The 15318-nt window shown below is 39.6% G+C and overlaps 1 protein-coding gene across 50 annotated transcripts in view; it reads left to right on the plus strand.

Moving 5' to 3' along the window:
- Positions 1-15318, plus strand: part of CAST (calpastatin) — a 112255-nt gene that overhangs the window by 65844 nt on the left and 31093 nt on the right. For 24 of the 50 annotated variants that reach the window (XM_063811404.1, XM_024356668.3, XM_063811407.1 and 21 more), the window contains 10 exons: positions 927-983; positions 1381-1494; positions 2547-2627; positions 7933-8001; positions 9615-9713; positions 11806-11886; positions 12511-12549; positions 13032-13124; positions 13260-13346; positions 14421-14522. In XM_063811404.1, coding sequence (XP_063667474.1) covers positions 927-983; positions 1381-1494; positions 2547-2627; positions 7933-8001; positions 9615-9713; positions 11806-11886; positions 12511-12549; positions 13032-13124; positions 13260-13346; positions 14421-14522 — 822 coding nt within the window. The remainder of the gene's footprint in view (positions 1-926; positions 984-1380; positions 1495-2546; positions 2628-7932; positions 8002-9614; positions 9714-11805; positions 11887-12510; positions 12550-13031; positions 13125-13259; positions 13347-14420; positions 14523-15318) is intronic. The other 26 variants (XM_016953536.4, XM_016953527.4, XM_016953535.4 and 23 more) reach the window with 3 other exon arrangements.

Raw genomic sequence — 15318 nt, forward strand, 5'->3', positions numbered from 1 at the left:
TACTTCAGGCACAGGTGAGGGTGAAAGGTGAGGCTTGTCTGATTTTGTGGAAGGCCTCCTGCTGGCCCCTGGGGATGGTAGAACATAGGGTACTCCGAGTGAAGAATTCAGCAGCTAAGTGGAAGTTGTCTTCTATTCCACTTTAAATACTTTTATCTACTGAATCTCAAGAAAATTGGGTTTCTGGTGGTAAGATCTTCTCTACTAACAAAGAAACAAAACTCTGTAAATCCTATGAAAGGAGTTGTTTTTTTTTTTTTTTTCTTTTGAGACAGAGTCTCGCTCTGTCGCCCAGGCTGGAGTGCAGTGGCGCCATCTCGGCTCACTGCAAGCTCCGCCTCCCGGGTTCATGCCATTCTCCTTCCTCAGCCTCCCGAGTAGCTGGGACTACAGGCACCCGCCACCAAGCCCGGCTCATTTTTTTGTATTTTTAGTAGAGACGGGGTTTCACTGTGTTAGCCAGGATGGTCTTGATCTCCTGACCTTGTGATACGCCCGCCTCGGCCTCCCAAAGTGCTGGGATTACAGGCGTGAGCCACCGCGCCTGGCCTAAAATATATTTTCTAGAGTGGGATTAGCTGTCAACAAATTCAGTAGTCACATGGCTCGTGTGTTATCTGTGTACATTTGTGAAAAACAACCAGTAATTTAGAGACATACGTGTATTTGAAAATATTATTCAGATGAAATACTGAATTTTTCATTATTCTGATAATCACCATTCTCAGAGACTGCTGACAGGGTTACTATTGACCTGATACCACATGTCTACTTCTGTGATCCTAAAGAGTGGGCCTGAGTGGGCCTAAGCGGGCTTTTCCTGAAAAAGGCAGAATGTTTTAGTTGGAATTTTGTTCTTGTTTTTGTTTGAACGTATTACAAGTTGGATTCCAGTGTAATCAAGTTTAATCTTTTGAAATTGACAGCTGTCTGTGGTTCATGAGAAAAAATCCCAAGAAGGAAAGCCAAAAGAACACACAGAGGTAAATGATTATCATCAGGACTTAAATATAAGGCAACCTCTTTTGGTGGGATATAATTAAAATCTTTCATCAGTTCAAAACTAATCCCTACAATGGATAGTTGGATATTAGTTTTTTCAGCTAAAATGGTGCCATCCTGTGGCAATAGCAGTGTTTACAATTTATGTGATTCTTGCTGAATTTTGGGGGAAGGATTTGCACTATTTCAAATTTTGTACCTAAAGTGAAATTGTTACATGTACATCACACTAATTGAAATTGACATAATTTAGAACCACAGACAGCACAACTGTTATGAACAATTTTTATTCTATAAAGTATCAGTATTATGTTTAAGACTACCATCTTGTTAACGATGTCTTTATATGTGTGTGGGCACCTGTGTGTGTACTTTCAGCCAAAAAGCCTACCCAAGCAGGCATCAGATACAGGAAGTAAGGATGCTCACAATAAAAAAGCAGTTTCCAGATCAGCTGAACAGCAGCCATCAGAGAAATCAACAGAACCAAAGGTAAATGAAGCAGATTGATAGGAAAACCTTAACATCAACTGGGTAATAAGATACGGTTCCCCTGTTCACACTGAGGTGTGTAGTTCAATCTTTGGGGCTGTGCTGAATATATTTTGTATTGTAGTGATTTGGTATTATTATTTTGTTGGTTTTTCAAATAGACTTGTAGGAACTTGGATGCGTGGATGGCTTGAGAAGGGCATCAGATTGGTCTAGGGGATGCGCTGTCCGTCCTTCTCCTACTACCCAGCAATAACCAGCTGTGACTGCAGGGCAGCAGGCGCTGCTGTCTCCCAGACAGGCAGCTTTGGATTGAGGCTGCCTCCTGGACCCCCTACACCTGGGCTGAGGAACATATGTGCCCTGAATTATCTGGTTCTTTAAATGGAAATCCTAAAGCATTTTTAGGGTCGTGTTGTAGAAGAGCTGAACTTACAGAGCCAAAAATTAGAGATCGCTTCCATACTTCTGTAGTTAATAGCAGCCACCTTTTAGAAGAATTAACATCTACAAGAAATACTTTTTCATTGAGAGCACTTGGAAGATAATAACGAGGCCTGCTTCACAGTATATTTTATATCAGAGATCACAGATTTGTGATCTACCACTTAAATGCCACATGTATATTTTGTTTGGCTTACAATGTTGTTAAAAATTATTTTTAATTAATTGCCAGCAATCAAAGTCAGGGCATTTCACATAACATCCCAAATTGTAACTTCTCTTGAAAAATCAGACTATCTAGTAAGAGTGAGCTCACGTGGCAACAATTGACTAGAGCCATTACACCTGGTATGTGTGCGCCAGTTTACCACAATCCTTACCTAGCCTGATTGACCTACGCATGTTACCTGAATGAACGTTTTAGGCTCTTGAGTCAGCTTTATGTGGTGCTTAGCACTGCACCATGTACAATAGAAGTGAGCAGACATTCCCTTATGGTGTCCGTGAGGGTGAACTGGCAGATGTTAGTGACATTTGAAACTCATGATCTTGATAATAGCCATGCAGAGATACTTAGCTCTGTCAACCTTTTATCCTCACTGTCTTAGACTAAACCACAAGACACGATTTCTACTGGTGGAGAGAGTGTTGCTGGTGTCACTGCAATATCTGGCAAGCCGGGTGACAAGGTGAGCACACACAAGCAGACGGAAACGTGGGCCTCTGTGCTTCTCAAGTTTCTTTTATGAGAAACGTATGCTCAAATAACCTATCATTTGGCAAAACTGAACACTGCTTATATGTAAAATTTTGTGAAGAGCATGCATTTAAGGGATAGAGAGTGAACAAGATACCAAAAATAATTTGTAAATTTATATATTCAATAACTGCTTACTGAGTACATGCCATATATAAGGTACTGATATCAATACCAAGGACATTAAAATGTGAGTTGACTCAGACTCTCCCTTCCAAATGTATAGATATGAAATAAAGCAAATACAATTTCCAGGAGCATTTGAATCGGCTTTTTCAGCTTTCAATGCTGATGCCAGCTGTCTTGATACTAGTGTATCACAACCATGACATCAACATGAATGGATATGAGAAGTTTTCAAAGGAAATGTTTCAAGTCCTCTCAGGATGAAATAGATGTGTTGAGCTGGGTGATTGTGGGCATAACTTCCTTAGATTTTTTGAAGAGCTGCTTCCAATACTTGCCCAGGAATATAAGATGAGAAGTTATCTACCTTTTCTACCCATAGCAATATAGAATTTTTTTTTTACCTTATCCTTTAAGGTTTTTTTTTTGCATTTATTTATTTATTTATTTTTATTATACTTTAAGTTTTAGGGTACATGTGCACATTGTGCAGGTTAGTTACATATGTATACATGTGCCATGCTGGTGCGCTGCACCCACTAACTCGTCATCTAGCATTAGGTATATCTCCCAATGCTATCCCTCCCCACTCCCCCACCCCACCACAGTCCCCCGAGTGTGATATTCCCCTTCCTGTATCCATGTGATCTCATTGTTCAATTCCCACCTATGAGTGAGAATATGCGGTGTTTGGTTTTTTGTTCTTGCGATAGTTTACTGAGAATGATGATTTCCAATTTCATCCATGTCCCTACAAAGGACATGAACTCATCATTTTTTATGGCTGCATAGTATTCCATGGTGTATATGTGCCACATTTTCTTAATCCAGTCTATCATTGTTGGACATTTGGGTTGGTTCCAAGTCTTTGCTATTGTGAATAATGCCGCAATAAACGTATGTGTGCATGTGTCTTTATAGCAGCATGATTTATAGTCCTTTGGGTATATACCCAGTAATGGGATGGCTGGGTCAAATGGTATTTCTAGTTCTAGATCCCTGAGGAATCGCCACACCGACTTCCACAATGGTTGAACTAGTTTACAGTCCCACCAACAGTGTAAAAGTGTTCCTATTTCTCCACATCCTCTCCAGCACCTGTTGTTTCCTGACTTTTTAATGATCGCCATTCTAACTGGTGTGAGATGGTATCTCATTGTGGTTTTGATTTGCATTTCTCTGATGGCCAGTGATGATGAGCATTTTTTCATGTGTTTTTTGGCTGCATAAATGTCTTCTTTTGAGAAGTGTCTGTTCATGTCCTTCGCCCACTTTTTGATGGGGTTGTTTGTTTTTTTCTTGTAAATTTGTTTGATTTCATTGTAGATTCTGGATATTAGCCCTTTGTCAGATGAGTAGGTTGCGAAAATTTTCTCCCATTTTGTAGGTTGCCTGTTCACTCTGATGGTAGTTTCTTTTGCTGTGCAGAAGCTCTTTAGTTTAATTAGATCCCATTTGTCAATTTTGTCTTTTGTTGCCATTGCTTTTGGTGTTTTGGACATGAAGTCCTTGCCCATGCCTATGTCCTGAATGGTAATGCCTAGGTTTTCTTCTAGGGTTTTTATGGTTTTAGGTCTAACATCTGATCTTTGACAAACCTGAGAAAAACAAGCAATGGGGAAAGGATTCCCTATTTAATAAATGGTGCTGGGAAAACTGGCTAGCCATATGTAGAAAGCTGAAACTGGATCCCTTCCTTACACCTTATACAAAAATCAATTCAAGATGGATTAAAGACTTAAATGTTAGGCCTAAAAGCAATATAGAATTAGTAATCAGTTTGGAGAGCATGTAATCAATTTGAAGCCACAAGTAAGCAAGTGAAGGAACAGTGAGAAGATGGGAATGAAAAATGTAAAAGTAATATAGATTTATCTACACTTTTGCTTCTGTAAATGGGACAGATATCCTGCTACAGCTAAATGGTAAAGAAGGTCATAGGGTAAATGATTTTTAGGGTAAAAGTATGGCACATCTCCCTGAAACATCATTTTTTTCCCTCTGGGATTTTGGGAGAAAAGGCACATTATTTTATCCAAATTAATACAGGTCTCCTATGGAGCAAAGGCAACATTTACAAAAACTTTTAAATGAAAATATCAAACTTAAAATTGTTTTTTCTTGCAGTAGATCACTTGTATACTACCTTGAGACTCATAGCCTCACTCCAGGAAGACACAGCACTCTCTTGTGCCAATGAGGAATGCTTACATGAAATGGTTTGAAAATGGATACATTTAAGGCAGAAGATTAGATACGTTAAAATAGATTTTTAAATGTAATCAATGTTTTCAGTTTGGAAATGGATAGATTTAAGGCAGAGGATTAGGCCCGCTAAAATAGATTTTTTAATGTAATCAAAATTTTCAGTTTTGAGCTAGATGTAAATTAACCAGTGTTATAAGTGAAAACTAAACAATGAAATTAGGAGAGGCTTATGTGGAATTCTGCTGTGCATTGACTTGTGCTGGAACTTGCAGCAAGTCATTTTACTTTACGTTGCCTCTGATTCTTCTCCCATTAAATAGGATTTAATGACTTGCCTTCTTATTTTAGTACATAGCATGTTTAAAGTAACATAAGGCAGGCAGATCACCTGAGGTCAGGAGCTCGAGACCAGCCTGACCAACATGGAGAAACCCCGTCTCTACTAAAAATACAAAATTAGCTGGGCATGGTGGCACAGGCCTGTAATCCCAGCTACTCAAGAGGCTGAGGCAGGAGAATTGCTTGAACCCGGGAGGCAGAGGTTGCGGTGAGCCAAGATCGCACTGTTGCACTCCAGCCTGGGCAACAAGAGTGAAACACTGTCTCAAAAAAATAAAATAAAAAACTAAATAAGGTACCATGGTTGGTTCTGCAGGATGCACTAGCTATAGGATGGCCTGTCTAGGGGGTGGGGAAAAGACAATGTACCTGGGGCTGTATTTCAATCAGATGAAGAAAGGCCCCCACAAGATGTTATTTGGTGAGGAATGAAGGAATTCTATCTAATTCAGGGAATCCACAAGAGCTTTGGAAGAGTAGATCCAAGTTCAGTTAGGCATGGAAGGATAGCTGGGATTGCAGGTGTTGAAAAGTGTAAGATGTGTTCTGGGCACAAAGTACATTCCAATGTGGGTGAAGCACAGAGGAAGTGAATGGTGGGGCTGTAAGACCAGAAAGACAGGTTGAGCACTGCTGTGGAGAACCCTAAGGTGAATTTGTACATGTGGTGATTCAGCTGACAGCGGGTAGCCTTTGAGAACCTGAGAGAACAGATGGGGTGATGCAATTGAATCCGAGCTGCAGAAGGATTAAGGGACTGCAGTTAGGTGGATGGGATAGAGATAGGAAGGTGGAAGGTTGGTCAGGGACTGTTTCAGTAGTCCTGATGAGTCATATTTTAGCCTAAATTAGAGCTGTGATAGAATAAGAAAGTGGGGAGTTATCCAAGACGAATTGCAGAGCAAAAATCTTCAGGTTTTAGGAAATGATTGACTGAAGTGGACAAAGACAAAGTAAAATCTAAGACAACCTGGTGCTTCTGAGTCTGATTGCAGGAGGTTGGTAGCCACATGGTAAGGGAAAGGAGGCCCCTAAGGTGCTCATTGTCAGGTTTGTGCAAGTGCAGAGTTGGCACCTGAGAATGAGTGCCTTTTTAAATTGTGAGCTGGGCACCTTGTGGTCCAGTCCCTAAGTTCCCTGGGTACCATTGGCAGGAGTACAGATAGATGTCAGAGGAACTGAGGAGGAAAGAGGTGTCTCTAATTTTGGACAAGCTGAATTTAAGTGTTTGAAGTGTCCAAAGAAATATGTGTAGCAAGACAATTAAAATACTGTTTTCTAATAGAAAAGAATGAAGTAGGAGGAAAGGGAGAGGAAGAGAAAGAGTGGATGGAATAGAAAGATAGTGGGGAGAGAGGGAGGGGAAGAGAGACATTGAGAAGGAAGAGGAAGGTGGGGGAGAGAACATGAGTGAATATCTGCATGAGGTAGTGGCTGAATCATAGAAGTGGTTTCAATTATCCAGACTCAGGCTCACACCCTAGTGGCCCCCACAGTGTTTCTAGCATTGCAATTGTAACAGTCACTTATTTAGCACTTACAGTTACATAGCAAGTACTTACATAGTGCTGAGCATGTGCCAAACAATGGTTTTCATACTTCGTATAGATTCACTTATCTAATATCTCCAAGGAGAAGTGACTTGCTAAAGCCTCAAGCAGCCATGCGTGTCTCAACTGTTATGCAAACCTTGGCAGTCAGAGCCTGTGCTCTTCCTGTGCTTTGTTGCCTGAGTTTGGATACCTTCAAATGGGAAATGGTCCCCTTTTATCTTAAACCCAACAACTTCACCCATTTAGTTTCTGCCAGTCTCTGAAAGCATTTGCCTCTGGCCATAGAGAATGATTTTGGATAAGGCCACCAGCACAGGGCAGAAATGTGCAGAGTGTATACAGTGGGGACCAAAGTAAAAAAGATGCCAGAGATAATGGAGAACAAAGGGCATAGATGCCACAATAGGATCAGAATGGTGCCGAAAGGTGGCAACTGGGAGGGAGAGATGCTCCAAGGGTCAAATTTCAGAGATTATATCTGGATAAAAGCATGGAAACTGCAGATTGAAAAGTTGTTTGCAGTCTTTGATAGAGCAATGGAAGCAATGATGAGCGATCAACTCATTTTAAGGAAAGAGGAGGTGATGAGATGCCGAAGTGAGGGATATGGAAGTCTTGATGTGTGGGGGCAAAGACCCAGAGAGCAAAGCCAGAAGTGGCAGCCTATAGAAAGAATTCATGGATGTTGCAAAAACTGGCTGTGGGCCCTGGAGAAGAACAGCGAGGAAAGAAACAGTCTTGGATTCAAATCTTCATTCTGTCCCTTACTGTGTAACGTGAGGAAAGTGGCCTAATCTGAGCCTTGCTTTGCCCATCACTAAATGAGACTAATATAATTAAAGCCCTTCTGAAAAAGGATATAAAACACACAGCACAGTTTCTGCTGTAGAGCGGATGTTCAGTGTATGATCAATGCTTGTTAATATAATGAATTTATTTTAAAATTTGTAATAGTATTGAGTTTCATTAAGGTATGTGAGAAGGAGTTGTTAATTTCTCAATTCTCACCAGAAAAAAGAAAAGAAATCATTAACCCCAGCTGTGCCAGTTGAATCTAAACCGGATAAACCATCGGGAAAGGTATGAAGACAACAGTGTCCTTCTACATCAGACAGTTACTCATATGCTCTGTATTTATCATAATCTGATTTCTTGTGGGCAAATAATATGAGAGGGGTAATTTAAAGGACCATTTTAATGAATTATTGTTTCAAGCTAATATTGAAAGTGTGGGTTGGAAGTATGGTTTTCACACTCATGTTTGTAACACTTTCTATTATAACCCCTTTTAAAAAAAAAAAAAAAAAGAAACTCCAGTTTCATCCCATGGAGTTAACATTCCAGTTTCTCTCCTGCAAATACACTTTATTTAACCAGAGGTATTACTAAAGAAGTCAGGTACTTCTTTTTTTCTGAAATTCCTAAAAGAATCAGTGTAAGCCTAACAGCTTTCAGATTGTATTTCACATATCCATGATCAGGAGAGTCCTAAAATTGTCATGGGAATATGGTAGTTGCAAAAAAAAAGACAATTTAAATAATTATTTTTCATCTAAATCAAATAATACAAGGTCCTTTCCTAGATTGTTATTTTCTCCTTTCAATGCAGGTTATTGTTCATAACGGGTCATCCTTAACATAAAAAATAGATAGAAGCACTCTTATTTATTATTATATTAGTCCATGTTTACATTGTTATAAAGAACTTCCCTGAGACTGGGTAATTTATAAAGAAAAGAGGTTTAATTGACTCATAGTTCTGTGTGGCTGGGGAGGCCTCAGGAAACTTACAATCATGCTGGAAAGGGAAGCAGACACTTTCTTCACAAGGCAGCAGGAGAGAGAGCATGTGAAGGAGGAACAGTCAAACACTTATAAAACCATCCAATCTCATGAGAACTCACTCACTATCATGAGAACAGCATGAAAATCGCCCCAATGATCCAGTCATCTCCCTTCCTCGACACGTGGGGATTATAGGTCCCTCCCTTGACACATGGGGATTACAATTCGAGTTGAGACTTGGGTGGAGACATGAGCCAAATCATATCAGTTATACTGATTTAAGCCCATATTGACAGAGTAAACTTGTGAGTTCTTGTAAGTTTAATGTCTCAGGTAATTTCTGTTTTGTAAACCTCTTCAGGCAAGCAAGTGAACAACAACAACAAAAAAACATGAATGAAATAATACAGAGTGATTTCCCTCATGAAATAGATTCTATTTGGAATAGGTACTATATAGAGATTTTTAGGGGTTCTTTGTTTAAAACTCTGGAAAAGTATTGATAAGCAATAAATACCAAGCATTTCCCTTATCGCTTAGAGCAACATGGTTATAATTCCCTGTATTTTGTTTTGTTTTGTTTTGTTTTTCCTTTTTTAACTGTCAGTGCATTGGACTGGCAGCTTTAATGAACTTGTACATTTGTTCATGTATGTAATACCTGTAGACTTGTTGAAACTGTGCTTCTTGCCTGAATGTGGCTTTTCATCTTTCCAACCTAGAATTTGTACTTTGAGACTTAAATAGTAAAGTCTGTTAGAGACCAGATTTTAACTATCTTGGGGAACTATTTGAAGAACTTTTGGTGTTTGGTGGTTTTTCTACACAGAATGGCTTTTTTTGTAGTTAAACTAAAAGTGAAATATGTAGAACAAATAACATTTAAATATCTGTTCTTTCTTTTCCAGTCAGGCATGCATGCTGCTTTGGATGACTTAATAGATACTTTAGGAGGACCTGAAGAAACTGAAGAAGAAAATACAACGTACACTGGACCAGAAGTTTCAGTATGTGATCATGATATCTGTAAAAATTCATATTCAGTGGGTAGGAGAGCAAATAAGGCCATGGTCATGAAGTACAAAAGAATACCTAGTGAGGCCAGGCGCGGTGGCTGACATCTGTAATCCCAGCACTTTGGGAGGCCGAGGCAGGCAGATTTCTTGAAGTCAGGCATTCAAGACCAGCCTGGCCAACATGGTGAAACCCTGTCCTTACTAAAAATACAAAAATTAGCTGGGCATGGTGGTACACGCCTGTAATCCCAGCTACTTGGGAAGCTGAGGCAGGAGAATCACTTGAACCCAGGAGGCAGAGGTTGCAGCGAGCTGAGATCGCACCACTGCACTCCAGTTTGGGCGACAGAGCGAGACTCCATCTCAAAAAAAAGAGTATCTAGTGTTCTGTCCTTTGCATAGAAACAGGATGATGTCAGTATCAACATCAACACAGCAACTAAAAATTAGTATCGGGGATGGAAATTGTCTTTTGGCAGCTGCATTATAACATTGAGTTAGCAAACATTTGTTGTTGTGCTAAGATTGACACTGAGACACATTCCACTGGGTCACACACTTATTTTCCATCCTCAAGATTTAGGTATAATGGACTAGAACTTGTTTTGATTTCTCGATATTTACCACCCTCAGTTTATCCCTATTCCTAATTCCTAAAATTATATTTTCCTTGGTATTAAAAAAAAGACATGCCAGCCAGGCATGGTGGCTCACACCTGTAATCCCAGCACTTTGGGAGGCCGAGGCAGGCGGATCATCTGAGGTCAGGAGTTCGAGACCAGCCTGGCCAACATGGTGAAACCCTGTCTCTACTAAAAATACAAAAAAATTAGTCAGGAGTGTTGGTGCATGGCTTTAATCCCAGCTACTCAGGAGGCTGAGGCAGGAGAACTGCTTGAACCCGGGAGGCAGTGGTTGCAGTTAGCTGGGATCATGCCATTGCACTCCAGCCTGGGCAACATGGATGAGACTCCATCTCAAAAAAAAAAAAAAAAAAAGACACGCCATAGGCTAGACAAAAATATTTGCAACAGACATTACAAAGGGTTTGTTTCTAGAATTTATAAAGAATAAAAAACAGAAAAAGACAACCCAATAGAAAATCGAGAGAAAACTTGACTGACCAATAAGCAAGTAAAATGAAACTCTCCTTAGTAATTAGGATAATGATACTAAAACACAGAAGAAACACTGCTTTGCATTTATCAGATTAGCAAAAGCGTGAAAGTCTGACAATTCCTATAGTTTTCCTATAGCTGGTGGGTGTTCATGATGAACATTCCCTTCAACCAGGAAGTCCACCTGTAGAGAGATTGCCAGGAGGGAGCCTTGCCCATGTGTGCAAGGAGTTATAAGAACTGGTGAAATGTTTGGAAACAATTTTGTTCCATAGAGGACAGGATAATAAAATTCAGTGCTTTATAGTGGTTAAAATGGATTATTCATGTATCAACATGGATACATTACAAAAACATAATTTTGAATAAAAAATGCAGAATGATATGTAGAATATGATACCATTTATATAACATTGGAAAATATGCAAAGTAATGCTGGACATTGTTTATGGTTACCTACATATGTAAAAAATGTTCTAAAATAACTTTAAATTGATATGCTAAAGTTCAGAATGGTGGCTATTTCTGATTAACAGGGAAAGGGAATTAGGTTTGAGAATGCTAAACAGGAGACATCCACTCTATGATTTTGTTTTCTTAGAAATGACAAAGCTGATAGAGTTGGGTATTGGGTTATACATAAACTCATTATCTTATTAACTGCTCTTTTGTATTGGTTAGAAACCTTAGATAATGAAAACATTTGAAAACAAAATGTATTTAGAAGTCAACTTTAGTATTTTGAATATTTTCTAGCATTACATATGAGTTAAGCCAATTAAATATGGGTATTTGTGTAAACTTAGAAATGTAGTTGTATAAAGTGTTGGCTTCTTAATGATTTATCATTCATCTCAGTACTTCCATAAATTAATAATGGAATAGTGCTTTAGTTTCAGAATATGCATATAGCATTGTCAGGTAATTAATTATATAATATCCCTGTGTGTATGATTTTGTTCCAGGATCCAATGAGTTCCACCTACATAGAGGAATTGGGTAAAAGAGAAGTCACAATTCCTCCAAAATATAGGGAACTATTGGCTGTAAGTTAAATAATCATTTACTTTTATTTCACTGTTTCCTCTTTAGAAAATAATTTCATGTCAATATTTTTACAGTGTTTAGAAGTTAGAAAATATAATGGTGCATGTGAAATTGTCATTACTATGAAGCTCGCTGCATTGGTTGGCTGGGGCTGCTGTTAAGAAAGTACCACAGATCGGGGCATAAACAAGAGATTGATTGTCTCACAGTTCTGGAGGCTGGAAGTCTAGAATCAAGGTGTCAGCAGTGCTGGTTCCTTCTGAGGGCTGTGAGGGAAAGGTATCTTTGAGGCCTATTCTTGGCTTATAGATGGCCGTCTTCTTCCCGTGTCTCTACACACCGTCTTCCTTCTGTGCTTCTATGCATATCTCTGGGTCCAAATTTCCCTTTTATAAGGACATACATCATATTGGAGTAGGGCCCACCCTAATGACCTCACCTTTACTTGATTCTATAACGAACCTATCTCAAAATCAGGTCTCGTTTTGAGGTACTGGGGTTAAGACTTGAACATATAGATCTGGGGTGGGAGGCACAATTCAACCCACAACGGGCAATACATTTTGCCGATCTTAAGGATTAATTCTACCTTCTCAACATCATCAAATTAATATTTGTTTCAGAAAAAGGAAGGGATCACAGGGCCTCCTCCAGACTCTTCGGTGAGTTTACATACATGTCTTCTGATCTAAATTAATAGTTTTATATTTTTGGTTGGGGGAACAGGGCTATCAATTCTATATTTGAGGATTATGACTTAACTCATCTCCAAATCAAATGGAGTTTCTGTGTGTTCAGAGAAAGGGGTTGGTGGGAGGGTTGTCTCAGTGCTCCTGAGTCTCATAAGTAGGTTTTTTGAGGGAAAGGAGAAAGAAGGCGAGAAAGTATTAGGATAGAATATTATGCATGTTCATAATAATAGAATGAGAATGTAACTCCTTTTGAAAGGGAGAAGTGGAAAATAATACTCAATGAGTAGCCACTCTCTTCAAAACATACACTTTGATCTAAGTTGTTTCATTAACACATCTCATTTGGTAGCAAGGGAATTGGAAAAGTGCGTTCTTCATTTGCTAGGTTTATGATCCATTCTTCCACTTGAGTGGTTCCCGTAAGTTACCCATCACTGTGCCTGTTTCTTTAGAAACCCATGGGGCCAGATGATGCTATAGACGCCTTGTCATCTGACTTCACCTGTGGGTCGCCTACAGCTGCTGGAAAGAAAACTGAAAAAGAGGTATTGTTTTTAGTGTTGTTAAGGGAAACTTGTTAGGAACTATTTTGAACTTTAAAAGAATAACTTTTTAGTTCAGGCTATTACAGTTAAACTTTCCTCATCTGCAAATCTAATCTTTTGTATTTTATTTTTCAGGAATCTACAGAAGTTTTAAAAGCTCAGTCAGCAGGGACAGTCAGAAGTGCTGCTCCACCCCAAGAGAAGAAAAGAAAGGTGGAGAAGGTATAGTCACAGTCTACCTGACAGCAGTTGCTTTCCAGAGCCTGATGTAGCTCATTCAGGAAACTGCGAGTAGCACATAACCCATGATGAGAAGCCATGATTTTTTCCCTCTCAGGTCTATGTGGAATAGTGAAGCCAGTGAGGGTTATGTTGATCATCTCCAGGCAAGCCTTGTGTGTTTCTGTAACTGCCTGTGAATGATTTTAGCACAGTTGTCTCAGTCATCATCTAAGACCATCTCACCATTATGATACACAGAAGGGCAGAAACCAGAGAAATTGCACTCTTGGAACATAAAACCTTCAAGTTTGATTGTATAAAGGACTTTGAGCCCTGAGGATCACTAGAGGAACACCAAGTAGCTGGTACTGCCCAGCATTCTCAACTATATTTCACTACGACATAATTCTCACAAATTGCAAAAGGCAATCCTGCAGCTCTGTGCTGGCTGGGAACACATGTCTCCTCTGCAAACAGTCAAGATAATGCTCAGGAACAGTTTCTATCAGAGCTGCTTGTGCCTCTCCCCTCCTGGAGTGGACAGTTTATTTTTATCTGGCAGGCTGGGGAACAGTGGTGAGCACCACACCCCTGAGAGTGGGAGTTCCTACAACGATCAGCCATTGTGCCTTCAGAGAAGAAGGCAGCAGGGGCCACTTCAAGCTTCCCTGCTTCCTAAGCTTAGGTTGTCAGAAGCCTTTTTAGAGATACATTTTTAGAAAAAGAAAAATAGTGTGGTAACAGTTTACTACTTGCTTCTTTTTTTTTTGTTTGTTTAGAGTATTTTATAGTAATATTACTATAGCTTTATGTCTAGCTTACCAAATAAGGGGTGAAGTGTGCCCCAGAGAACGCTGTTACTGTAGAAACGTGTCTTAGCCCCAGTTTCCACTCATTGGTAAGTTCTTTTTCCTTTCTCTCTTTTGCAAGGTTTCAAATAAAATTGCCTTTCTAGAGCACTTCCCCAATCCATATTCAGTTTATAATCTAAAATGTATTTTACAAAGAAGTAAATGGATTGTTCAGGCTCCAGAGATGTCTTTTTTCATGCACAGGATTTTTTACTTTTAACAGGATACAATGAGTGATCAAGCACTCGAGGCTCTGTCGGCTTCACTGGGCACCCGGCAAGCAGAACCTGAGCTCGACCTCAGCTCAATTAAGGAAGTCGATGAGGTACTGACCTTAGAGTTGATTTACAAAGCTTGTTATTCTGCACATTACAAAACTGAATGCACTCTGCATGTTTAGAATTCTTGCACAACTTTTATTGGAGAGTAAAAGTGAGCATTCTTCATTGTGCCTTATTTATTGCTGAGTGGTTAGCAACTAAGGGGGATAGTTACATGACTGACTTGTGAAACAGCTAGAATTTTAACATTTGAAATGAACATGAATCTCCCTTGCTAGAGCTTAAATGACACTTGACTAAACAAGGTAACAAGGAGGCAATGCCTGGTGGGAAATAGTGAAGTTTGGCAATTGGAAATTTGTATTTTCAGAAGGGTTCTGGGTGCTTCTGTTTATAAGAGAAGGAGATGTCTATACACGGAGTGGGAAGATCCTTCATTTATCACTATGGGGAAAGATGTTGAAAATTTTGTCTCAAATTAAAATCAAGCAACGATTACTCTAACTAGAGCTCCTGCATATTTATAGAATAATGCTGATGAGTGTTTATCCCGCCACACTCCAAGATCTTAACAAGCCTTCTGAACCAAAACAAGCTTACATCTGGTGTAGGAAAGTTTTAATATTAAATTGTAATTTTTGTGGAATTTTTCAACTCAGTCCTCTGGGGGGAAAGAGGAAGGAAAGGAGAGAGTTGCCAGTTCCTGACAAGGCAGTGTTGTGGGGAGATGGAAAGGTAGCCTGGGATCCCCAGGAGCCCGCCCCACCTCCATCAGCTCAGGCTGGGGGCGCTGGCAGGCATTGCTGTCACAATGCCCCATCTCTGCTGTCACTTCCTGTT

This window comes from Pan troglodytes, chromosome 4 (assembly GCF_028858775.2).
Source record: "Pan troglodytes isolate AG18354 chromosome 4, NHGRI_mPanTro3-v2.0_pri, whole genome shotgun sequence".
NCBI lineage: Eukaryota > Metazoa > Chordata > Mammalia > Primates > Hominidae > Pan > Pan troglodytes.